The 27,076-nt window shown below is 35.8% G+C and overlaps 1 protein-coding gene across 5 annotated transcripts in view; it reads left to right on the top strand.

Moving 5' to 3' along the window:
- Window positions 1-26,029, top strand: part of ANKRD28 (ankyrin repeat domain 28) — a 98,904-nt gene extending 72,875 nt beyond the window's left edge. For 3 of the 5 annotated variants that reach the window (XM_039321224.1, XM_039321223.1, XM_039321222.1), the window contains exons 12-24: window positions 3,384-3,447; window positions 3,851-3,919; window positions 13,353-13,493; window positions 14,642-14,753; window positions 15,687-15,713; window positions 16,255-16,329; window positions 16,473-16,674; window positions 17,966-18,053; window positions 20,125-20,242; window positions 21,837-22,056; window positions 22,752-22,839; window positions 22,932-23,015; window positions 24,172-26,029. In XM_039321224.1, coding sequence (XP_039177158.1) covers window positions 3,384-3,447; window positions 3,851-3,919; window positions 13,353-13,493; window positions 14,642-14,753; window positions 15,687-15,713; window positions 16,255-16,329; window positions 16,473-16,674; window positions 17,966-18,053; window positions 20,125-20,242; window positions 21,837-22,056; window positions 22,752-22,839; window positions 22,932-23,015; window positions 24,172-24,352 — 1,469 coding nt within the window. In that variant the 3' untranslated portion in view covers window positions 24,353-26,029. Of the gene's footprint in view, window positions 1-3,383; window positions 3,448-3,850; window positions 3,920-13,352; window positions 13,494-14,641; window positions 14,754-15,686; window positions 15,714-16,254; window positions 16,330-16,472; window positions 16,675-17,965; window positions 18,054-20,124; window positions 20,325-21,836; window positions 22,057-22,751; window positions 22,840-22,931; window positions 23,016-24,171 lie in introns of those variants that run through there. The other 2 variants (XM_039321226.1, XM_039321225.1) reach the window with 2 other exon arrangements.
- The last annotated feature ends 1,047 nt before the right edge of the window (window positions 26,030-27,076 follow it).

The raw sequence follows: 27,076 nt of genomic DNA, 5'->3' as shown, positions 1-27,076 counted from the left end.
GCCTACACCCCAAAATACAGTTCACCATGGAAACAGAAGCTAACAACCAACTTCCCTTCCTGGATGTCTTAGTCTACAAGAAATCCAATGGCTCCCTAGGACACACCATCTACCAGAAGAAAACACACACAAACCGCTATCTGCACGCTCTCTCACACCACCACCCAGCACAGATCAACTCTGTAGCCAAGACACTCATCTCCAGAACAAAACGCTTAGCTGACGAACAACACCTAAAACCCGAACTACACACTCTCACCAATGTACTAACATCCAATGGATTCCATAGAAATAAGATTACAACCTAATCCAAAAAGAAACCCCCACCAAAATCCAAGACAAAAAACAAGAAAACGGCAAAGCCCTCCTCCCATACATAAAAGGCACCACAGACAGAATCAGTAAGATCCTTCATAAACACAACATCAAAACAGCATTCTGCACAAACAGAAAAATATCCCCCATCCTTAGAAACCCCAAAGATAAAATTGAATTAGAAAATCAAGGAGTATACGAAATCCCATGCACCACTTGTCCCACCACATACATCGGACAAACCAACAGAAGAATAAGTGCACGCATTGAAGAACATAAGAACTCAGTCAAAAAAGAGGAACCAACATCTCCCCTGGTCCAACACCTTAAAGCCACAGGACACGAAATTGACTTTAAAAATACCAGAACCATTGCCAAAAGTGAACATTTTAATAACAGAATAATCAGAGAAGCCAGCGAGATAGAAAAACGCCCACACAGCATGAACAAGCGAGATGATACCTCCCGCCTACCAGCCATTTGGAAACCCGCCCTGATTGACAACACTCCCTAACCCAAATCTTAAACCCCTCTGCAACTCAGACTACCTGAGCGCAACCAAACAGACACTCCCGCCATCAGAGCAGCAGCCAAAGCCCCTAACCATTCGAACACACCTCGCCCATCAGAACACAGCCAGCTCCAATCCAATCAGTTTCATCCCTCACTGGCAGTTAAAAGAGAAACAGCTAAAAGCCACACATTGCTTGCTCAAAGCAAGAAGCTAAAAATCACCAGCCTGCAAGATGACGAATGTGACTTCGTCGAACGTTGCCAGACACTTCCAATTTTTAGCGCGGGTTAGAAAACCCGAACAACCAAGACTCTATATACAAATACCCCGAAAAACCTCAGAAAACATATTATATCTATATATATATCTGAGGTTTTCGCGGTATTTTGTTATGTAGGTTGCTTTGGGTTTGGGTGTTCTCCCGCGTAAAATTGGAAGTGTCTGGCGACGTTTCGACGAAGTCCCATTCGTCATCTTCAGACTGGTGTTTTCAGCTTCATGCTTCGAGCAGCAATGTGTGGTCTTAGCTGTTTCTTCCTTTTAACTGCCAGTGGGGGTATGAACTGATTGGGTGGGAGCTTGGCTGTGTTCTGATTGGGTGGAGTGTGTTCTGATTGGTTAGGGGCTTGGCTGTGCTCTGATTGGCTGGGAGTGTTTCTGTTTGGTTGTGCTCAGGTTTAGTCTTGAGTTGCAGAGGGGTTTGAGATTTGGCTGCCTTGCTTATTTTTTGGCTTCGCGTTCGTGGTCGTGCCTCATCTTCATGGAGGGTGTCAGTTTGCTTCATGTATGGATTGGAGGGGTTTAAAGTGGCTAATGATGTAGCTGTGGTCCGGTTTCTGGTTTGTGGTCGTGCCTCATCATCGGTGTGGCTTTGGTTTTGCTTTTTGCGTGGATGTGTGGTGGTGACATCCTGTGTGGTTTTTGTGAGTGTGGGTCTGGTATCCTTTTTTGTGTTAGTGAGTCGTTTGTCAATAAGGGCGGGTTTCCAAATGGCTGGTAGGCGGGAGGTATCATCTCGCTTGTTCATGCTGTGTGGGCGTTTTTCTATCTCGATGGCTTCTCTGGTTATTCTGTTATTAAAATGTTCACTTTTGGCAATGGTTCTGGTATTTTTAAAGTCAATTTCGTGTCCTGTGGCTTTAAGGTGTTGGACCAGGGAAGATGTTGGTTCCTCTTTTTTGACTGAGTTCTTATGTTCTTCAATGCGTGCACTTATTCTTCTGTTGGTTTGTCCGATGTATGTGGTGGGACAAGTGGTGCATGGGATTTCGTATACTCCTTGATTTTCTAATTCTATATATAGATATATATATATATATATATATATATATATATATATATATATATATTAATTACAAAATATAAATGGTGCATGATATTGTAATAATATCTTCATCTATCAATATTGTTGAAATGAAGATCAAATATCTATTTTTTGAAATTTACTGAGAAAGTCAAAAATTTCAGTGGGTTGTACTTACTTTTCATGACTATGCATGCCATCCACAATTAAACTGATGGATAGTGTTTATACTAAATTTAATTATTTTTTTCTAGGTAAGAGAAATAATTATAGTTTTAATTTCATAGTAAAACTACTATAGATAAAATAAATATTGTTAGCTTTTTATTTTTATTTTTTTGTTGGGAAGAGGGAATAAGAGTGTTAATAGATACTTAACAAATATTGTAAGTTTATTTACGGTATTATTAATTTAATTAATTGGAGATGAATAGAGTGGCCTAGGTAAGACTCCCATTTGCTTTCTACCAAGTTTTTGACAGTGGTATAGGAAAAAAATGCTCTAGTTTGAAGTATCATTTTTAGACAGTAAAAAGTATTTGCTATTCTCCTGCCTTCTGTATTATTGTGCATTATTTTTATTTTCATTCCTAGAACTAAAATTAGATTCAGATACACTTTCTTCATTTAATGTTTGAACTATTTACACCTTTAATTGTAGTGAATGTATGATGTAAGCATTTATTCTTCAGAATTCTTATAAAGTTTTAAATCTTATATCTCTTTAATGAAATTTCATATTGAGACTTGCACTAAAAATTAACGTGAACCTTTCCTGATTTCATAAAGTACAAGACTTTGAATAGAATAGGTTGGAAAGATAATTATTTTATTTTTGATTAGTTCAGTGGTATATGAAAGAGATAAAAGGGAATTATTTCCAATGTAAGTAAAATATATATACTACTGATTTTATTTTCTCCAAGTTTGTCTTTTATCATGTTTCTATTTCAGTTTAAAAACAAAAAAAATATCTTCTGGCTTTTGCTAAGAAGATGAAAGTCAGAACTGTATGTTCATAATCTCTTCTACATTACTTTAGACCATAATGTAGTATTCTATTGTAAAAGATAAAATTATTGATTTCTCAAAACTAAGATGAAAACCATATGAAATAAGCATCCTATTGATATACTATATTTCTATAAATAATCAGTTACAGCATTAAAAAGATGTATTAATGGCATGTTGTTTCGAATTGATAAAGTTGATGAATTTTATCAGTAGTTTCACAAAATCCTTCTTTCATAGGCTTTGAAATAGATACTTCAGATGACTTTGGCAGGACTTGCCTTCATGCAGCTGCAGCTGGAGGGTTTGTATTTTTGTAGTTTAAGAAAGTTTTAAATTTTGGAAGTATCCTCAAAACATTACGTTCTACTAGAGGATTTATATATCTTGGGCTAGTCAGTTTCTCTCATTTCTAAGAAGGAGGCAATGGCAAGCCACTTCTGAAAAACCTTGCCAAGGAAACTGTAGGGATGCTTTAGATAGCTTCTGAGAATTGGACATAATTGGGTGAAAAGAAAAAAAAATAACCTTCTTAACATTATTGGCATAAACACATGGAGAAGTAATTATGCATAAGAAATTTAAAATATTAGAGAATTTATAGTGCTATTTTATAAAAAAAAGATTTCAGTAATTAAAGTCTGAGAGTCAAAGGTCATATCCTCTTTTAAAAAATATAATCAGATATTAACTCTCTTAATTTTCAGAAATTTGGAGTGCCTTAATCTGCTGCTCAACACAGGTGCGGATTTTAATAAAAAAGACAAATTTGGAAGGTAAGAAAGAATGCTACAAGGATAGCTCTATATAAATTTGCATATGGTGGTATAAATTGGAGGCTGTTTATGTTTAAACCAGGCATGTTCAACCTTTTGGTTTGTCTAGGCTACATTGAGTGAAGAGGAATTGTCTAATGTATATAAATGCACATAATAATATTAAAAGTTTATAATCTTGTGGGTCCCCATTACTAGCTGTCCATGGCTATATGGTTTAAGCTATGAAGGTGATCAGATTATTGTCCAAACAGGAATGTAGTTGCAACACAAGCCAAAAATGGTGTCACTTTACTACTAACTAACAAACTAACTAATTATATTTGTATTTCTTCATTCCTAACAGCTCTGACTTTAGAACATCTCAACAAAAATAGACCTATTAAAATCATAATTATCATAATAGGATCCATAAAGAATACAGAAAATATATGTCTGCCAGCGCATTCCAATATTCATGCTTTTTCCTTGGCTAAATAGAAAAGCCAGGTCTGTTTCCCTGAAATCCAAGAGAAAAGAGCTGACCATATTTACATACAAAAAACCCTCTAAAGAAGGGATGTCAAACTCAGAATGTCACGTGACATATTGTGACTTTTTTGCCATTGCCGGCAATGAGGTGGGCACATTTTGCTATGATGCATCCAGCTCACGGGCTGGCAGTTTGACACCCCTGCTCTAAAGCATCAGAATAGCAATTTTTTTAAAAAGCATTTTCTAAGTTCTGTCAAATGGCATTCTTAAATAAATGGGACCTGAGGGGAGTTTATTCTGTTTGATCAGTTGGACAGGCAAACAACTATGGGAAAAAGCAATCTTACAGATAACTAGAACCCAAGTTTGTAGGACTTAAAAGCAAAAACTAATATTTTGAATAATAACCAGAAGCCAACTGACAGCTAGTGTACTTCCAGAGCAGTGTAAATATCCAAATATAATGGGAAACACCAAAACAATATTAATTGATGCTTAATAACTTAGTAATTTTGAAAATTTAGAATAATATCATATTGTCATAATTGTTCAAACAAATGATACTATATAGAATAGAATAGAACAGAATAAAATAGAATATCTTTATTGTCTTTGTGTAACTCATAACGAAATTAAGTGCTGTCCACAGTGCACACTATAGACAAGTAAAAGCCACAAATAAGAACATACATTATATACACACATCCTTCACATTCTATTCATCATTGCACTGCCCCTAATATTGCACTTTAATGTTGCACTATGCATTGGTTTTTAATATGGTTACGGCTCTGGGATAAAAACTATTTTTCAGCCTATTTGTCTTTGTTTTTATTAGCTCATACCATCTGCCAGATGGTAATTGTTCAAAAAAAGAATGGGATGAGATGAGTCTTTAAGAATATTATGAGCTTTCCTAAGACAACGGAAACTATACAGTTTGTCCAGGGGTGGGGGAGAGTAAAGGGCAGCTAATAATCCTCTGGGCGATGGTAATGACCCTCTGGAGTTCTTTCCTATCTTCTATTGTGCAACAAACACACAAATGCAATAGGTTAGAATGCTCTCTATGGAGCAATGGTAGAAGATCACCAGCAGTTTTTCATTCACTTGTTGTTTCCTCAGAAGTCTTGAGAAATATAATCTCTGCTGGGCCTTCTTAACCAATGCTATAACATGAGCTCTCCAGGTCAGGTCCTCCTTTATGGTAACACCCAGAAACCTAAAGCTTGCCACCCATTCCACACAGTCTCCGCTGATGATCAGGGGCTGAACATCTAATCTATTCCTCCTGTAATTGTCTATAAGCTCCTTGGTCTTAGTTGTGTTGAGAACCAAATTGTCTCTGCACTACAAGAGCAACTGCTCCACCTCATCCTGATAGGCAGATTCATCCCCCTTGAAGATAAGCCCCGCCACTGTTGTATCATCTGCAGATTTAACAATAATATTGCTGGGATGAGTGGGGGTGCAGTCATAAGTGTAGGGGGTTTAAAGTTGGAGACTCAACACACAGCCCTATGGGGAATCCGTATTAATAAGGGCTGAAGAGATATAGTTGCCTAATCTAACCCTCTGAGAGCAGCCAGACAGGAAGCTCATAATCCAAAGGCAGATTGAATGTGAAAGTCTGAGATTGACAAGTTTAGACACCAGTATGTATGGAAGAATTATGTTAAATACAGATTTAAAATCTACAAAGAACATGCTTACATAGGTCCCCCGCTGCTCCAGATGAGTCAGACCAATTTGGAGAATGATAGCTATGGCATCCTCGGTGGATCTTTTTGCTCTGTATGCAAACTGGTGACATCAAGTGTGTATGGGAGGCAGGACACAATGTACCTGCAGACCAGTTTTTCAAAACACTTCATGATAATAGGGGTGAGTGCCACTGGTCTATATTCACTGAGGCTGTTAATAAAGGACTTAGAGGAGAGGTTGAGAACAATATTTATGAAAAAAATATTGATATGTATACTTGCTGATGAGGATGTAATTTAAACTTTTGTTTGATCAAACTTGATTACACCCTCTGCAGCCCAGGTGAGGTATCCTTTTTTACATTAAAAATTCTTCTAATTGAATTATACTTTATGGCATTAGATTCCGAAGTAAAGTATATCAGTAATGATCACAAAAATTCAGCTCATTGTGAAAGTAAATGAAATCTTTGTACTCCGTACTGGCTATGTCCTCTATATAGATCCATGAAAAGTACATTGTCACAGTATTTAAGCTGTGTATATAAATGATATGTATGTAATAGCAACAAAGAAGAAAAATAATAGCTCTCAAAAGAAACCAACATGGCTGCATAAAGAACTCTGTGATAAATTGAAAGACAAAAAGGACAAGTATAAAAAGTGGAAAGAGGAGTATATATCTAAGGCAGAATATCAGTAAATAGCCCGAGCCTGCAAAGATGAAGTGAGGAAAACTAAGGCTCAAAATGAACTAAGGCTTGCAACAAAAGTCAAAAATAACAACAACAAAAAAAGCTTCTTTCAACATGTAAAAAACAAGAAAAAAGTTAAGGAAATGATTTGTCCATTAGTAGGAGAAAGTACCAAGAAGGTGACAAGCAACAGGGAGAAAGCAGAACTACTCGACTTGTTTTTTGTATCCGTATTTACACAAAGAGAAAAAACAGTCCAACCTATGAAAAACAGTGCCATAAAAAACAGATTAGAAACACAAGTTAAAATAGGCAAGAAAATCGTAAGGGAGCACCTGTCCAAATTAGATGAGTTCAAATCACAAGGACCAGATGGATTATACCCAAGGTTCTGAAGGAACTGGCAGATGTGATCTCAGAACCACTGAGTTATATCTTTCAAAGATCCTGGAGTACTGGGGAACTACCAATGGATTGGAAAAGAGCTGGTTTGTTCCCGTCTTCAAAAAAGGGAAAAAAATGGATCCAGGAAACTACAGACGTATCATCCTAACCTCAATACGTGGGAAGATCTTGGAAGAGATGATCAAGCAACAAATCAGCGAACACCTAGAGGCAAACAAAGTCATTACCAAATGCCAACATGGGTTTGTCAAAAAACAGATCATGCCAGACAAATCTTACTGCATTCTTTGACTAGGTGACAAAATTAGTTGGCCAGAGGAATGCTGTGGATATAATTTACTTGGACTTCAGTAAGGTATTTGATAAAGCAGACCACAACCTATTACTTGATAAGATAGAAAAATGTGGGTTAGACAGCATCACCACCAGATGGATTCGTAGCTGGCTGACTGGCTGTACTCAACGTGTGGTCCTCAATGGAACTGCATCTACAGGGAGGGAAGTGTGTAGTAAGGTGCCCCAAGGCTCTGTTCTGGTCCTAGTGCCCTTCAACATCTTCATCAATGATTTGAATGAGGGAATAGATGGGGAACTCATCAAATTTGCAGACGACACCAAGCTGGCAGAAATAGCCAACACTCCAGAAGATAGGCTTAAGATACAGAAGGATCTTGACAGACTTGAACATTGGGCGCTATCTAACAAAATGAAATTCTTTTTTTTTAATGAAAGTTTTTTATTTTTTCCATATAAACATTATAAAAAAAAGTATACAATAAACATTATTACGACCTGCGCACTCCTCCCAGGCCGCGTCCACCCTCTCTTAAAACATTCCCTACTTCCCTCCTCTTTCTCACCTCCCATCCTACTCTCTTCCCCTCCCCTTCTCCTCTCACTACCCTACTTCCTCTCTACACTTGCCCATCTCTCATCCCTATCAAACCCATGAACGCAGCATAAGGGGAGAAATTCCCTCAATTGCATGTCTGGGAATCCCCCAGATAGGTATTTTATAATTCAATCTAAAATAATACTTTTTCCAAACACGAAGTAAGGCATTCCTCAAAATATGTAATTTAAAAATTCGATCAATTTTCTTATTGAAAATCAGGTATGCATGCCAACCATATATTAAGTCCCAACCTTCCAAAAACAGAATATCCTTATTTGTGAAGTTGAGCCAATCGCTTAACCAAGTTAAAGCGGCTGCATCATAATATAATTTCAAGTTGGGTGCCTTAAGTCCTCCTCTTTCTTGAGCATCCTGTAAAATCTTAAACTTAACCCTTGGTTTCTTTCCGGCCCATATAAAATTGTTGATACCCCTTTGCCATTCATCCAAATTTGCCTCTTTTTTTTAAATAGGTATCATCTGAAACAAAAAAAGAAACTTTGGTAGAACATTCATTTTTACAGCTGAAATTCTCCCCAACAATGACAATTGCAGTTTTTTCCAGTCTTTTAAGTCCTTTTGTACTTTTCCCCATAATGGTTCATAATTATTCTTATACAATTTTCCATTTGAAGCGGTTAAATATACTCCCAAATATTTAACCTTTTTTACCATCTGAAAACCTGTGGCTTTGACCAAACTTTCCCTATCCTTAACTAACATATTCTTAGATAATATCTTAGTCTTATAATTATTGACTTTAAAACCAGAGACATTCCCATACTGTGTTATAAGTTCTAATAAACAATCAATCGCTTGATTCGATTGTTCCAAAATTAAGACCAAATCATCCGCAAAAGCCCGCAATTTATACTCATTCTTCCTTATCTTTACGCCCTTAACTACTTTTGATTCTCGAATCTGAATCAATAAAATTTCCAACGTTAAAACAAATAACAATGGGGATAATGGGCATCCTTGTCTTGTCCCTTTTTCAATATTAAAATTCTCAGTCAATCCCCCATTTACAACGATTTGTGCGGATTGTTGCTGATATATAGCTTTAAGTGCATGTAAAAAATTATCCCCAAAATTCATTTTCTCTACCAATGAAAATAGAAATTTCCAATCTAATTGATCAAAGGCTTTTTCAGCATCCAAAAAGATAAAAGCCACAGGAATCTGATTATTCTTATCCAAGTATTCAATTAAATTTATAATTTGTCTAACATTGTATTTCATATATCGCCCTGTTATAAATCCTGCTTGGTCATTATGAATCAAGTCCTTCATAACCTGCATTAGTCTGTTTGCCAAAATTTTTGTAAAAATCTTATAATCAACATTTAATAATGAAATTGGCCTATAATTCTTAGGCTCTGTAAGATCCTGATCTTCCTTTGGAATCAGTGATATAAAAGCTCTTTTCCAAGAAGGAGGCACTTGTGTACCCAACATAATACTATTAAAAAGTTCCTTTAGAGGCTCCATCATTTCTTCAGATAAAGTCTTATAATACCTCGAAGTCAATCCATCTGTTCCCGGAGATTTTCCAACCTTTAACTGCTTAATAGCTAAACCAATTTCCTCCACAGTAATTAATCTATTCATCCCATTTTGTTGTTCCTCTGAGAGTTTAGGAAAATGCACAGATTGTAAGTATTTGTCTATATCCACACCCTTTATGTTATCACTTGAATATAATTTTGTATAAAAATCTAAAAAACTCTTTTGGATCAAATTTTGCTGAAAAACCTCAGTACCTTTATATTTTACTTTCTCTATAATTCTAGCTTTCTGTTTCTTTTGTAACTGATAAGCCAACCATCTCCCAGGCTTATTCGCGTTACAGAAAGTATTATGTCTCATATACGACAAATTAGTAGCCACCTGATCTGCCATCAACATATTAAATTGTTCCTTAAGCATCTTTATAGATACCTTTAAATTATTGTCAGTTGGATTAAGAACAAACTCTTGTTCTTTTAATTTAATCTCTTCTTCTATTTCTCTACGTCTTTTTAATCCTTTTTCCCTAAAAACCTTATTCAATTGAATCAAAATTCCCCTCATATATGCCTTACTGGAATCCCAAACCATGGACATCGATGTTCCCTTATTCATGTTTATAGCAAAAAAGTCCTTTAAATGCTCTTTACATTTTTGTACAAACTCTTCCCGAGTAAACAAATTCTCATTCAATCTCCAGGGAGTGGAAAACCTTTCTTTGTTTCTGTGGCACATTTAAGCCATTAACATTCCAGGTCAGGAGCCTGGCCATCTCCACTGGCCTGGAGCCTCTGGAGCATGGCCTGCAGATCCACTGTCGAAGATCTTTTGGGTCTTGCCCCTCCCACAGGCTCTGTAATAACCATGCCTTCAACTTTATCTCCACTCTTCTGCTGCTGCTCTTTTTCTTTACGTTTATGGGCAGCTCGTGTCATCCTTTGTTCTTTTATCTCAAAATTCTGTACAGCTTGTTCCATAACCATCATTGATGAGGCTCCTGCCATAACAGGCTCTTCCATTATCCTTGTTTGTGGGGGTGAAGACGATCTTGCCTTTAAAATAAAATGATAAAAATCTCTTGCCTTCAGAACTGTAGTTAATCTATGACGTATCCCCTCATAATTCACTATTATTCTTCTTGGAATCTCCCATCTAAACTGGATTTGACGATGCTTTAACTCATCAGACAGAAGAGCAAAGTCTTTTCTGCCTCTTAAAATTTTGGGAGGTATTTCTTTTAAAATTATCACATCTTGGTCTGCAATTTGAAACTTTTGTTTGTAAAAAGCCTGTATAATTTCATTACGAGTAAATCTTCTAGAAAAGTAGATGACCACATCTCTTGGTAAGTTTCTCTGTCTAGCAACCCGTGAGTTGACTCTAAAAAATTTTTCTATCTCATTCCCGATTATTTCAGGCCTCCAGCCCAGATTAAGAGCGATATCTTTCACAATAAGCATCTTTAAGTCCTCCTGAGGATTCTCTCTCAGCCCCCTGATACGCAATGCATACTCCATCTCTCTATATTGTGACATGATTTGTTCATCCTGTGTGATTTCTATCTTATTCTCCACCTCCTCCATCCTGGATTCCATTCTTATTGCATTTTCATTAATCTCCTCGATCCTGTCGTCAATCCTTTCTATGTGCAGAGCAAGGCCCTGAAAGGCAAAAAGTATGTCCTCCCTTATTTGCTTATTTTTAGCCTCCAATAGTTCTTCTGTAACTGCCCTCTCTGCAATTATAAGATCTTTTACTTCCTCCTTAATATCCAAAGCATGCTTTTTTAAAAGCTTCTTGTAAATCTTTAAGAGAAATTGCAGGAGGAGGAGAGGGTGGAGGTGATTTTGGTTTCTGGGAGACAGGCTGGGTCATTGGGGAAGAGATAGTAGCTTTAGGAGGAGGAGGCAAACGTTTTGAAGCCATTTTCATTAAGTTCTAAGAAGAAAGATTCTTGTTTAAAAAAATAAAAAAAGGAAAAGAAAAAATCACAGTTCTTTTAAATATTCCTTAAAAAAGAAAAAAGATTACAGAGAAAAAAGAAAAAACAAGAAATAAAAAGACAAATTCTTACTTCTATATTTGAAGCATTAGTCTATATCCGGATTTTAACTTTGAAATGCAGATCAAACAAGAAAGACACAATCGCCATTTTGCCTTTCACTTTCCCTTTCTTCAAAAGGGAAAGTAAACAAAAAAAGAGGGGGAAGATGCTAGTCACAATAAATCTTAAATCCACTTTCTCCTGGTCTGCTCCGTCTGCATTTGAATACTCACAAGCCTCCAAAAAAAGCAGATGTGGGAGCAACGCCTTGCTTCATCCCAGAACTTCGGGACAAAGACGTCCTGGAATGCGGAGTTGGCTCAGGCTCCGAGGGAGCTCTACCCTCCGATCCCTGAAATTATGGGGATCCAGGGGAGCTCTTACCTCTACCTGAGCAGCTCTTCTCTTCCCTTTCTCCCAGGGAAGAGATTCAAGCCACAGGACAGCTGATTGTAAAACTCCTGCTGCTTTTACACAACCCAGGAACGGGCTGCTTTGTGAAAAGCAGCCATCGTAGCTGCTTGATCCACAGGAAGCCTCTAACAAAATGAAATTCAATGGTGAAAAAAATAAGGTTCTACATTTAGGCAAGAAAAACCAAATTCACAGGTATAGTAGAGGTGTTACTTATATTGTAAAAGGGATTTTGGAATCCTAGTGGACAATCATTTAACTATGAGCCAGCAGTGTGCTGCAACTGCCAAAAAAAGTTAACACAGTGCTAGGCTGCATTAACAGAGGGATAGAATCAAGATCACATGAAGTGTTAATACCTCTTTACAATGCCTTGGTAAGGTCACACTTGGAGTACTGCATCCAGTTTTGGTCACCATAATGTAAAAAACATGTTGAGACTCTAGAAATAGAGTGCAGAGAAAAGCAACAAAGATGATTAGGGGACTGGAGGCTAAAACATATAAGGAACGGTTGCTGGAATTGTGTATGTCTAGGGTGACATGATAGCAGTGTTCCAATAGCTTGGGCTGCCACAAAGACGAGGGAATCATGCTATTCTCCAAAGCACCTGAAGGCAGGACAAGAAGCAACGGATGGAATCTAATCAAAGATAGAAGCAACCTAGAACTAAGGAGAAACTTCCTGACAGTTAAAACAATTAACCAGTGGAACAACCTGCCTCCAGAACACTGGAAGTTTTAAAGAAGAGTTTGGATAGTTATTTTTCTGAAATGGTATAGAATTTCCTGTCTGATCAGGAGGTTGGACTAGTTGACCTCCAAGGTCCCTTCCAACTTTTTATTGTTGTAATAGCAGTTAGACTTATATACAACTTCACAGTGCTTTACAGCCTTCTCTAAGTGGTTTACAGAATCAGCATATTATCCCCCAACAATCTGAGTCCCCATTTTACCGACCTCGGAAGGATAGAAGGCTGAATCAACCTTGAGCTGCTCAGAATCGAACTCCTGAAGTGAGCAGTGAGTTAGCCTGCACTATTGCATTCTAATCACTGTAACATCACGGCTCTTGCAATGCACTCAATAAAGAATTCCATTGTAGGAATTAAATAGGACTAAATGATGTAAAAATGTATTTGATTAAAATACTCTTTATGTGAGAAACATCCAGAAAATAAGAATTGGAAGAGAATGTTTATTAGATAGTTGTGCCTCAGAGGTAATTTTTTAAGTATATGACCCTATACGCATGTCTGTGCTTTTTAAAATATATGTATATCTATATACTACAGAACTCCACTCCACTATGCCGCTGCCAATTGTAATTACAAGTGTCTGTTTGCCCTTGTGGGTTCTGGAGCTAGTGTAAATGACCTTGATGAAAGAGGTTGTACACCAATACATTATGCAGCTGCATCAGACACTGATGGAAAGTAAGTATGACATTCTTTTTGAAATCACAACTTTATTATTATAGCTTCTCACTTGGACATAAACCTGATTCACATCTGAACTTTCTTTTGGCTAAAAAGAAATATGTTTTGCTATAAATATTTAACATCATGTTTAATATTTGCATAAGGCAGTACAGTAATACTTCTCTTCCAAACAGGTTTTTTGACAGATTACTTTATATTTAAAAGAAAAATACTTTTAAAGAGAGCAGCCTATTGTAATAGTAATGTTACTCTCCTGCATATTTAAACTGTGTGATTATGAAGCATTTATATGTTATCAAAGAAAAACCAATTCCTATTATTAAAGTATATGACACATTAAGAAAAAAAATTCCATGTTGATTATTTTTTTTGTTAAGATTTGTATTGTAAAATATAATATACAAAATTGTAATTGAAACACAGATCTTACTCAACCTTCTCTCCTCTCAAATTGTGCTAACCAATAGCTTCTATGATTCTCAGCATAGTTTGGCAATCAAATATTAATTATATAGTTACATAATCAGATAATAATGATATAGTATAGCTTTTTTACCAATGCAATTATCCTGCTCAAACTTTCCAGTAAAGAAAACAAGGTAGAAGCAAAGTCTCATTTGTTTGTTCTTAATTCTACTGTTTCCAATATTTTTTTTTTTAATGTAGATTAACTAAGTCATCAAAAGCTTTTGTGGGCTACTTGTTTTTAGATTTCCATATTGTGACTGCTGAATATGCAAAGAACATTGGTTCCTGTTGATGACAAATACATGCATATTATTTAAATTAAAAGAATATTACATTTACAGGAACAAATTATTTGCAATATTGTTGATAATTGTGATTGATTAGATAAGTATTTTTCAAACTTGAAACGTAGATTAGATCCTTTAGAATGCAGGGACATAGTATTATACGTAAGAAAATAAGCTTCAGTATATAATCACTTCACAGACCTAGAAAACTTGTAAGAAAATACTACTCTAGGTCGGATTAGATCTGCATCCCCAGCAATATAAGTCTTTGCCATATTTCATAATACCATCATCTGGGCATGGGAGAAGATTCAAAAATGACTATTTCATGTTAGGCTGTTCCTTCCCATTGAATAATTATATTAAAATTCTATTTATTTTGTTTAGGTGCCTGAAATACTTACTTCGAAATGATGCAAACCCAGGGATTCGAGATAAGCAAGGTTACAATGCCGTTCATTATGCTGCTGCTTATGGGCATCGTTTATGCCTTGAATTGGTAGGAGAAATAAATGTAAATTATATTTAGAAATAAATAATCATTGAAGGACATTACTCCGTTTTAGAAGTAAATTTTGATAAATTATTTTTAAAATTCAGAAGAAAAAAAATGGATAATTAAATTAATAAAGAAAATAAAAGTTTAGTATTGAGTTTTGGAAAGTTGCCAAATTTGGAAATCTTTATTATATATCTGTTCAAATGGATTCCAGATTATTATACCGTATCAAGCCTGTGGTCATTCTGTGCTATTTCCATGGTATCATGTAATACTTTAATTTGAATGTTATATAGCATGAGGCTCAATTTTAATCATGTTTGAATGTTTTTTTTAAAGATAGTCATAATATTAAAGATTTGATGAAATTACTGTAGTAGACAATATCATACTAAATACTACTGGAGGTGACTACTAGATTAATAGCAAACCCCACCTCCCCCCTACATTCCCTGATTCCACCTGCCCACCTTTTAATCTCATTATTCAATTTTCATTGTTTATTATATTATTTCATTATTTTGCTACTGTTATGTTTACACTTCTTTTTTTCTGTTTTTACTGTTGGAAGCCACTTAGACTAGCTCCACAATGAGATAAGCAGCAAATAAATTTAATAAATAAATATTGTATATATAGCTATTTTCATATACATTTTAAATTAGAATCTGCTTGCTTTTAAAAAAGAAAAATACAGTTATAGTTGTATCCAAGCAGTACAGATCCACTTGCTTTCTAGCAAATGGTTTGAGAATTTCTCTTAACTTCAAGGACAGTTCATAATTACCATTTATTCAGTGTCATTGTAACTTTGGATGGTTGCTCAGTGAATGATTGATTAAGCAAGAACTATCTTGCTTAATTTTAAATTGTTAGAATAACTTATCTTTTAACATTTAGACTTAACTGGTATTAAAATTGATTTCATTACAGATTGCCAATGAAACACCTTTAGATGTTGTAAGTACAAGAATCTTAGCTCTGGAAATCTTTATTATAAATATTCTGAAGTGTTGAAATCAAATTGAGAAATCAAAAATACTTCATTAAACAATATAAAGTATAATTCTATTAAAAGTTTTTCAGACTGCACATTCATTCATATGTATTGTCTCCAGCCTTTCGAAACAGCTTTCAATTTTTCTGGTTGCTGGGAAAGGTACTTCTCCAATACTGGGAAAATACATTGTTGCTATAAAGAGATGTAGAAAGGTGCTATGTTTTGTATTCTGACATCCAACTAGCAGCTTCTTACAATAGAATCCAAAGCATCTAAGATTATTATTCCCCAGATAGCTAAAAACACCATGCAACAAGTCTTCCATCCACCCACTTGCCTATCTAGTCATCTACATTTGTCATGTAATGTTTGGATTTTTTTTTTTAGCAAAGACAGTTGTATTTTACAGAGTAAGCCTTGATATTACTTATCTATTAATTAAGATGGAATATTAGGTATTTATGTTAAATTGATTGCATTATTAACTGTATTTTTATTTAGTTAATGGAAACATCAGGGTCTGACATGCTGAATGATTCAGAGAACAGAGCACCAATTAGTCCATTGCATTTAGCTGTAAGTACTCAATTTATCCAATATTCAATGTAGGATTATGTAAAGCTACCTGGTATCTGTCTGATTTAATATTTACAATTCAATAATTATTTTCCTTCGCTAACATCTAAGATATGTCTTTATTTATTTATTTTTTTGTTTAGGCCTATCATGGACATCATCAAGCTTTGGAAGTATTAGTGCAGTCTTTGTTGGATCTTGATGTCCGGAACAATAATGGAAGAACACCTTTGGATCTTGCAGCTTTTAAGGGACATGTTGAATGTGTGGATGTACTCATTAATCAGGGAGCCTCTATCTTGGTAAAAGACTATGTTATAAAGAGAACACCAATACATGCTGCTGGTAAATACATAGTTTTTATATCATAGTGGAAGATTATTTTGCAGATAGAAGCATGTTTATGGCCCCTCCTTTCTCTAAACTGTTTTCATTCCAGCAGGTCCATTATAGAAATGTTTTAAGCATTTGTGTCTTAGTATAATTTTCATCCTTTTCTTCTTCTTCTTTTTATTTATGTAGATGTGTGTGTGTGTATGTGTGTGCGTGTGTATTTGTAAGCCTATATGCAGAAAATCTTACTGTATTGTTTACATTTACAACACTATACAAGAATTTCAGTTTAAAATGCTTTAAACATTTTAAAATATTTAAAATAATGATAATATTTTTCTTGTCTTTGTCTTGAGTGCAAAATAAAATACATTTGTTAATATACTTTTCTCTCAAAAATGCATAAGAGTAAACTGTTCTTGTATACAGGAAATCCTGCTAATTTATGCTACAGTCACATAATTCTATATTTAAAAGAAATCGGTTTATTTAATTTTATTTCACTGATTTGAATCTGGGCAGCTTACAATATAGCAAAAGCAAGATAAAAGCACAATATAAAATAGATTAAAAAGATGATAATCTGTCTGCTTGGCAAAAAAAATGTACAAAATATACATCCAGCAAAAGTTTTCACAAATACCTCATCCAAGCCCTGGGTCTGGGAGAACAATCAGATCTTTAAGGTCTTCAGGAACTCCATCAAGGTAGGAGTCATGTGGATCTTAGGGGGCTTCATTCTAGAACACCAGTATCATTGTAGAAGGCATAATCCCTGGCTCCCAGTAGATGGCACTTTTTAACCAAGTGGACCTGGCACATACCAGCTTGATCAATTTCTATTGGCAGAAATCATAGGAAATAAGCAGATGCTCAAATAACTTATTTCTATACCATTTTAGCTTTGTAGATGGTAACTAATATTTTGAATCACACATAGAAGCACACTGGCAACCAGAGCATATTAAATAAGGAAGTTCTATATTAAGGAATACATTTCAAAGAATTACATACTTAAAAAATATTTACATATAGTAGATTAGATACAGATATATTCAGATTTGAGGCGATCCATTAATTTCAGCATGAAAATTCGGGATTTTCATAAAACAACTGATATATCAGTGTGATAGCTATCACATCTTAAATATTTTTTAGATAAATCAAGGTTTTTTATGGCTATATATTTTAGATATTCAACTTATTATAAAATTGATAAATTACACAAGTAGAAGTAACTCTTCAAAACAGACTTGTTCTTAATCACTGGTTATGATTACTATTTGTTGATGGTATTTTGCAGCTACAAATGGTCATTCAGAATGCTTGCGGTTGTTAATTGGAAATGCAGAACCACAGAATGCTGTGGACATTCAAGATGGAAATGGACAGTAAGTTTCAAATAATTGTATCTAAAGTGAGGCAAATTGCATAGTGGAATTATCCATTGCAGATAACTATGTAATATAACTATAAAGTGTATCATAACCTTTTTAATGTATATATTAGTATGAATTGTTATATCAAATACATAAAACAATTGTTATATATTATATATTATTACATAATGTAATATAAATTACAGAATATCATTATTATTCTGATTATATACTGCCTTTTTGTGGGGGAGTTTGAGGTGGCTTCAGTAAGAGTCTCCCTAAATTATAACAATTATGAGAAGGCATGTTTGGCTTAAAGTCATCAGAATGTTCCATGGTCGATACAGAAATGACTCATGCACTAATAGCTGTGATAAGGGACTCCAGTCCAAGAAAAGCCACAATTAGTGGAAGAGATGATTCTGTATAAAGGCCTTTCTGGTCATGGCTATCCTTATTCAAAGTAAGGAAGAATTCCTTGATGGAATTACACCAGCTCCATTGCCAAGACAGTAAGGAGTAGCATATATTTTAAGTCCACAACAGCCAAATAAAGTTTGGAAGTAGGTCACCCAAGACACTTATCTAATTCGCTAAACCAGATATGTCAAACACAAGGCCCGGGGGCTGGATGCGGCCCAGTAGGCCGCACCCACCCTCACCATATACCCACCCGGCCCCCCAATGGCAACCGCAATGCTGATGCCCTCAGTGAAATTGAGTTTGACACTCCTGCACTAAACTGTAAGTTCCAACTACTATACAATATAATCAAATTTGCAAAATTCTGTAATCATAGCGACTCTCGATAAAAGCAGTTTTAGCTTTCCTGTGAATTGATGTATTAGTTTAGTTTACCTCATTTGGTTGATATCACCTGCTAATTGAGTAGGTGCTACAAGTTAAGGAAAAGCCCAAAATTACACACCAGTTCTGTCAAAGTGTATGCAACCCCATTTAGAACTAAAGATGACAAATCCATGATACTAAAGGAATTGGGAACATACTGCCACTGAGTTTTGTCACAGATGACTTTAAATCTGTTCCTTCCCATTCAGATTCTAAACGTTTTCAGGCACCGGGATAGATACGATCTCAACAGCATAACTTAGTAGACCCAGGGTCAAGATATACAGCTGAATATTATCAGCATAATGATAAGACCCTTTGTTGATGGTTGATCTCATCTAGACCTTAAACAAGAGGCTGCAAAATAATCAACACCTATGATATTCCACAAATCAGAGATCCAAAGCTCAGCCTCTATTTCCCTGCAAACACCAATTGGAACTGACTGTACAAAGCATAAAAACTATTGCAGCATTGTGCCCCCCATTCTTAAACCTTTCAGTCAGTTCCAGATGTATACACAATTGACTGTATTAAAAGAGCCAAGAAAAACTGGATAGTTGCAGCACTTCTATCCTGCTTCCTGCAGGAAGTCAAAAGTGTAATCATTAGTTTCTCTGTATGCTATCCAAGCCTTAATCACAATTGAAAAGGGTCCAGATGCTCTCTTCCAGATCGTCTGAGGTTACAGTTTATTTACCTTTTCAACAGCCTATCCTAAAAAGGAAAGATTGGAAATTAGACATAAATGTTGAAAACTATTGGGGCCAATGGTTGTGTCATGAAAAGAGAGTACATATATTAGTAAAACAATAAAATGAACAGAATGTATAGTGACTTGGTACACTAGTTCTTTTCATACTACTTTTTGGGGTAGGGAGGGAAAAAAAAGATTGATTCCTAGTGATTTCATGGATATGTTTATGTAGTTTTCTGGTAACACTATATAAAAATGAAAAAAAATATTATATATTCTGGGATAGTTTTGAGTTTTCCTGGTCAACAACCATGATAATCTGCAGTGATCTCCCACCCAAGTAGTAAAAGGCATAAGGTTCTTTTGAGAAGGAAATGATTTGTATCATTTAAATGTACAGGACTTCGCTGTTGCAGGTTTAACAACTCTTGGATCAGGTTTCCTTGTATACTTCTCACTGCCTATTTAGGCAGGTTATGAGCATGATAATAGAACGTTGTTACTGTACATTGTATCATCTTTGTCTTTGTCTTTCAGGACTCCTTTGATGTTGTCTGTTCTTAACGGGCATACAGATTGTGTCTATTCCCTCCTCAACAAAGGAGCAAATGTAGATGCCAAAGATAAATGGGGAAGAACAGCATTACACAGAGGGGTAAGAGAGACAACAGGTGTGTCCTCCTACCCCCACCCTGCTCTTTGCTTCAATAGGTAGCATTGCTGCAGTTCCAACTAAGGTAACAGAAATATTATGTTGGATCCAGACTAAGCAGGTGTCTTTGAAATCATAACTTCTAAATGCAATTAATTGTGCTAAAATGTATTGCAACTAACTTAGTCTAAATCCAGTTCTGTATTAATCTATATTATTCATAGTGAATGTATAAATCTTATATTTTTCATTCCTATACTTTAAAAAGTATAATTTACATTACCATGGAAGTGTCTCTTCAAAACAATTTTCTACTGTATCTTCAATGTATTATTTTATTCTTTAGAAATATTCCATCTGTATCCAACTTCATATTTTCATCACAATTAGTCTGGCAGAATATATTTTCTCTTATTTCAGATTCTCTTTGCCATCAGCCATAAGGGATTAAAGTGCTGTAATGGGCAACTTAGTTTCTAGGGAGCTACTGATAAGAAGGGAAAATAGACTACCAAGAGCTGGAATTCAATAGTAGGCATTGACAAACATACAGAAAATTGTTCTTAACACTGCTTGCATCTGTGAGATAGAATAAATTGCTAAATATGTTTTATTTTTTATTTCAGAATCTCACCATTTATGGAACTGATAATTTATAACATAAGGATATTGCCCAAAACTTCTTTATTTTCTTATATTAAATTCTGTGTGGTATCCTAGGCTGGGGAAAAGAACTAAAGCAATACAAGAAAATATATTTATCAGAAAACAGAATGGACATTTATTAAAATGATACTCTTAGCAAACAATAATTAGACAAGAATCTTAATATTTAAGAGTACATTACTAGGGCAATTGATAGGAAGCAATTCTATGCCTTGAATGTCAGGACTGAAGATCTTAAACCTTTGTCCATAGCAGGACAGGAAATTTGTCCAAAGCAAAAGTACTTCTAAAGTTGGAGAATCAAGTCAAAGCTATACTTTTGATTTGATTATATATCATCTACAATTTAGTGTAGATGTTTTAGTATAATCCAGGACATCAGCCTGAATATAATTGTTTAGGTTTTAGCTCAGATGTGTATGAATGTATTTGATTAAAGGCATGGTCAGCCAGATAAACTATGGAACAAAATAGATTAATCACAAGATCACATCTGACTTTTTATATCCACAGCTGTCTACCTTTGCTCCGTTGTACTCTCTGAGCGTGTGTGTGTGTGTGTGTGTGTGTGTGTGTGTGTGTGTGTGTGTGTTAGCCAACTAGGTAATATTTTCAATGCACTAGAAGATCTTTAATGCAGTAACATCACCCTACTTAGATAATTAAAGGTCTGCATGAAAATAGCCAAGCTCAGAAAGCACCAAGAACTCCATAGTTCTACCCTGAGCTATAAATATTCTCTTCTATTGGTAGCTTTGCTCCTTTATTGATATAAAAACTAATAAACAACTATATTGCATATTAGTTTTTATATTAATAAAGTAGCTGTAGTAAAATAGCTGAAAGCTGGTTGGATAGAACAGCATTTTTATTTTTTTTATATCTACAAGTGCCTATATGCATAATGCACATTTTTAAAATTTTTTCTCAGGCTGTTACTGGGCATGAGGAATGCGTAGAAGCACTGCTTCATCATGGTGCAAAAGCCACCCTACGAGACTGCAGAGGACGTACACCTATACATTTATCTGCTGCTTGTGGACATATTGGGGTATTAGGAGCACTCTTACAATCATTGTCATCTGGGGATATGATACCTGCTCTGACAGACAATCAGGGATATACATCATTGCATTGGGCATGTTACAATGGTAAGAAAAGAACTATTGTTTCGGAGGGAAAGTGGAAGAAAATAAATTAAATTCCTAAAATGCTACAGGAATGAAAAGATTCTTGCCAAAAGCAGTTGTATGTTTCCAGGCGCTTGTTATGTTGATATGTATATATGAAATCTCTTCAAAATATTGTAAAGTGATTAGTCATAGAATATATAATCAGCAAATTTATAAAAAAGCAACCAATTATGAAGCTTAGGCAGATTTTAAATATCTAGAAGTAAAAAGGAATATAAAAACCTACACATGTACAACCTCACTTTTGATTTTATCCTATAATTATTGCTGCTGAATATCTGAAATACATATGCACACACATATCCAAATAATGGATGAGCAGTGTGGTGGCCTAGTGATGAAGCTGCTTGCCTCCCACACGGAAGGTTGCAAATTTAATCCAAGGTAGCAGCAGATGCTTCTCTCTTAGGGAACAAGAAATAAACATCTGTTGTGAACTCTGTATGGCGTTAGGAAGGGCATCCGGCCATAAGTGCTCAGCTCCATTCAGTTGCCCAGACTCTACCCCAAATTAAGGGATTACAGTGTTATAAAAAAGGAGTTTTTTATACCAGGATAGTTATATATTGCAGCGAGTTATATGTATATATATTCCTTAATAATAAAAAATGAATTGTATTGTGTGCTTACCCTCTGGTATTTAAAACTTTTAGGTCACGACTATTGTGTGGAATTTCTTTTGGATCAGGAAGTTTTTCAGAAAATGGAAGGAAATTCTTTCAGTCCATTACATTGTGCAGTGTAAGCAAATTCTGTACGACCCCAAAATACTTCATTATATCTTTTATCAAACTTTGGTTGTGGAATTAATTTCTTTTAAAATTCTTTGATAGGATAAATGATAACGAGGGTGCTGCTGAAATGCTAATTGATATACTGGGATCAGGAATTGTAAATTCTACAGATGCAAAGGCAAGGTAAAGTTGGAAATACTATACAAGAAAAATACTAAGTATGTTAATTACCCTAGTCCAGGGGTAGGCAACCTTGGCTCTTTTATTCCTGTGCTGGCTCAGGAATTCTGGGAGTTGAAGTTGAAGTCCACGAGTCATAAAAGAGCCAAGGTTTCCTACCCCTGCCCTAGCCTAAGTAAGGGAGACTGTCAAGATACTTATCTAGTGACTAGAGGCTAGATGGGGAGAAACAGACTATGGCTCAATCTTGACATAACAGTGACTCCACCTCCCTCCTCTGACAGAGATATCTCCATTGTTGGTCTTGGATGATGTTGTACTTCTCCATTGAAGACTGATGCACATTTAGGGGTCCTCCTGAAACTATAGCTACTGTTCAAAGAGCAGGTATCAATTGTGGCTAGGAGGCCTTTGTACAGATACATCTTATGCACCGATTGCATTCTTTTTTTGGCCTGCAGATAGTCGCTCACATTTTGGTCATCTCACAACTGCGCTACTGCAGCATGCTCTATTTGGAATCTATAATTGGCTCACAATGCAGCAATACAAGCAGTAATGGGCACTTGTGTCATTACTATTATATGAACTAAATTAGCTGCTAATTGGCTGCTGGGTGCAATTCAATGTGCTGGTTGTTATCTTTAAAATCCTTCATAACATAGGATCTGGTTACCTGAGGGAACATCTTTCTCCCATTGTTTATTCCCCCCCCCCATATTCAGGCAGAGTGGATGTATTCTAGGTCCCTTTTATTAATTGCTCCCATCTTGTGGAATCTAGGCAGCATAGCCTTTTCCGTCACAGTCCCAAAGAGATATGAATGGCATCCTCTCTGCTGATATTAAAAAAAAAATAAAATCTTAAAATCTTGGTTTGTTCCTAGGCTTTATATATAATTTAGTATTATATTTTGTAAACTACCCAGAGTTGGTGAGTGCTATAATATAAATATTTATTCTGGATGTGAGCAGCATCATGAGTTGCAACATTTTATATTTTTTTTGTGTTCTTCCCTTATGTTCTTCCAAATTCAAATTAAACTTTTTAGATATTTTTAAAGATTTATTAATATAGGTTCTCCTTCTATATAAAATCATGGCTGTATTAGAGTTACATTGATTCTTGGTTCTAAGATCATGTTTCTTTTCCTTCTTAGAACACCTCTCCATGCAGCAGCCTTTACAGATCACGTAGAGTGTTTACAGCTTTTGCTTAGCCATAATGCACAAGTAAACTCTGTAGATTCTTCTGGGAAGACACCTTTAATGATGGCTGCAGAAAATGGGCAAACAAATACAGTTGGTAAGACAAAAGCTAATTTTTATTATTACTGTTAGCCAATAATATATTACTGTAAAAAAACAGCATTAGAATCAAACATTTTAAATAAAAAGTACCTAGGTCAGCCCAGAAATTCAAGCAAACAATATTCTCTATTTTTTAATAATCGAATTGGATTTATAGCTAAAAATGTAAAGCTTTGTATAAGCATATTGTTCCTTGAAGTAGAATTAACAAATCCGTGTAGCGAAAGTCTGACAACCTGTGGATGACAGCAAAGAGACACAGGCAGTTCTGATTCTTTGCTACCATCTAATGGTCATTGTTGCTGGCCAGATCTAGTAGTCTTACATAGAGTTGTGAAATTAAAAGAAACTGGTTAGACTTTGCTCAGAAGGTAGCTGCCCAGCCTCCACTTGAAACTGTTATAGATCTTTCCATCAGCAAATCTTTTCTTACAATTGTACTTAAAGGTTTGTAAATCCTTTTGAATATTCAGTATCTCTGCATAAATTTGACCCAAAGTTATATAGCACACAAATATGTAGGTTGGAAAATAATCCAAAGTTACATATTTTCTGTGGCAAAATTATGGAATAATCTATGATTATCATTTGAATGGGAAATTAAAACTCTTTTAAATAATGAAATGATAAGTTTGAGTGTGAGAGATCCTGCCTTATTTAAAGAACAGAATTCTGGGTATATTCACTATCAAAATCTGATCTTCATAACTCAGGAATATGGAGGTGTGCCAGGGCTGAAACAAAACAGATTTCAGTGGATCTCTAAAAAACAGTTGCTGGAAAGCGTGACCAAATTGTTTACAAAGATTTTGGATTTGACCAGTTCATCATCATCCAGATCATGTACAAATGAAGGCAATTCAACAACATTGAATTCTCTAAGAATTCAACTAAGATCACATCAAGAGCAAAATGTGTAGTATTTTGGGAGATGTTTATCTTTATCTGTGACTTGTACCAAGAACATAGCACATTTTAGGCCATTGTGCAGAAATACTGAAACAAACTTTTAAGCACCACTGTATAGTGAAGTAAACCTAAATATACTGTAGGTAGTCCTCAGTTTTCAGTGGTAATTGGGACCAAGAACTCTGTGGGTAAAATACAACATCACAAGATAGTGGCAACTTATGATAGCAGTTCCAGTTGTAAATCATTAAGTGAATCCCACCCAGTTATGAATATGATGACATGTGATTGCCATTTGCGCCCTCTTGACAGCTTCCCCATTGACTTTGCTTGTTGAAAGCCAGCACTGAAGGTTGCAAATAGCAATCATATGACAATATGATGCTGTGACCATCATAATCATGAGCAGTTACCAAGCATCTAAATTGTAATCATATGGGAACATTGCAACAAATACAATTTTGAGGACCAGTCATAAGTCTCCTCTTCTGACCCAAGACATGCAAATGGCAATAGGTGCGAGCAGAGTATGTTTATTAAACAACTACCTTGCTAAAGTAATTTCCCCAAAAAACCTCAAGTTACAAAACCCCAAACTAGTAGATGGTCTCCAAATGCAAGAAGTTCAATAAGTTAATCCCAAAACAACAGATGTAAAACTCAGACGAGCAATGGAACAAAGCCAATAGGTTGTTCTACAAATTTCAAAAGATACATACACCTTATAACAAGTTCCACTAGACAGTCCAGCAGTGAGCAGTCTTAAGTTGAAGTCCCAAGAACTGCAGAACTGACAAGACAAATCCAAACTCCAGGAGAGCTGGGTACTGGAATCGCAGAGCTGAAGATGTTATATGCTGATAAAGTGAATGGCTGTCTCCAATGCCATCCCACACACCTGGTTAAATAATTCCAAATACAGTGTTTCTCATTAGGAGGGACGAGATTGCTTCCTCGCAAGTAGCTGCCTCTGTGCTTCCCTTTATTTCTCTCTTCATGTCCGTGGATTGGGTAGGTGTAGCAGCTGTTCTTCATTGGAGGCAGCCTTTTGCCACTCTAGAGCACTAACTGGCAGCAGCTGTGTCTCTGTTTCTTTTGCTTCTGTGAGTGGCTATTCATCTGGTGGGTCGCTTCCCCTGATGCTTGACGATCTGAGATTCTTAGCCACTGGGTTCTCTGAGTGCTCCTGGGAATCCATGGTAACCCCTATCTCAGTGATGGCGAACCTTTTAGAGACCGAGTGCTCGAACTGCAACCCAAAACCCACTTATGCATCGTCGGGTGCCGGGTGGATGTGGCCCATTGGGTGGGTGTGGCCCATTGGGTGGGTGTGGCTGCAGTGGTAACAGCAGACTGGGTGGGACTAAAAAGTTCAATCAATCAATTCCAACTTTGCAAGATTTTTTTTTTCCACGAGAAGTTGAAATTGACTGACTGATTGAACTTTTTTTTTTTTTGTACATGGCAGTGGAGGCCTAAAGGGAAAAGGTTTTATAAAACCCAGCTGAAGGCCTAGGACTGGGGCAACGGCACGCGTGCCCACAGAGAGGGCTCTGAGTGCCATCTCTGGCACCCGTGCTATAGGTTCGCCACCACTGTCCTATCTGATGACCCTGGTTCCAGTTCATCCTCATCATCAGAGCTAACAACCGATGGGGCCATCCCATCTCCTCTTTTAAAGTCTCATAATTTTGAATGGTAGCTGACCAAACAACAGAATGAACCGAGAACTACCTATAGTTGCAATTTTTAGACCTTATTTCTGTTCCTACTTTCTGGTCGCAGTGCACAATATTTCCTGACTATCATCCCTATAGCACTTTTAATATATCTTAATATTAATTT

Source organism: Crotalus tigris, unplaced genomic scaffold, assembly GCF_016545835.1.
Source record: "Crotalus tigris isolate CLP2741 ecotype Arizona unplaced genomic scaffold, ASM1654583v1 scf7180000023722.550826, whole genome shotgun sequence".
NCBI classification, from domain to species: domain Eukaryota; kingdom Metazoa; phylum Chordata; class Lepidosauria; order Squamata; family Viperidae; genus Crotalus; species Crotalus tigris.
The sequence above is the reverse complement of the archived record's forward strand: the minus strand, read 5'-3'. Positions and strand labels throughout refer to the sequence as shown.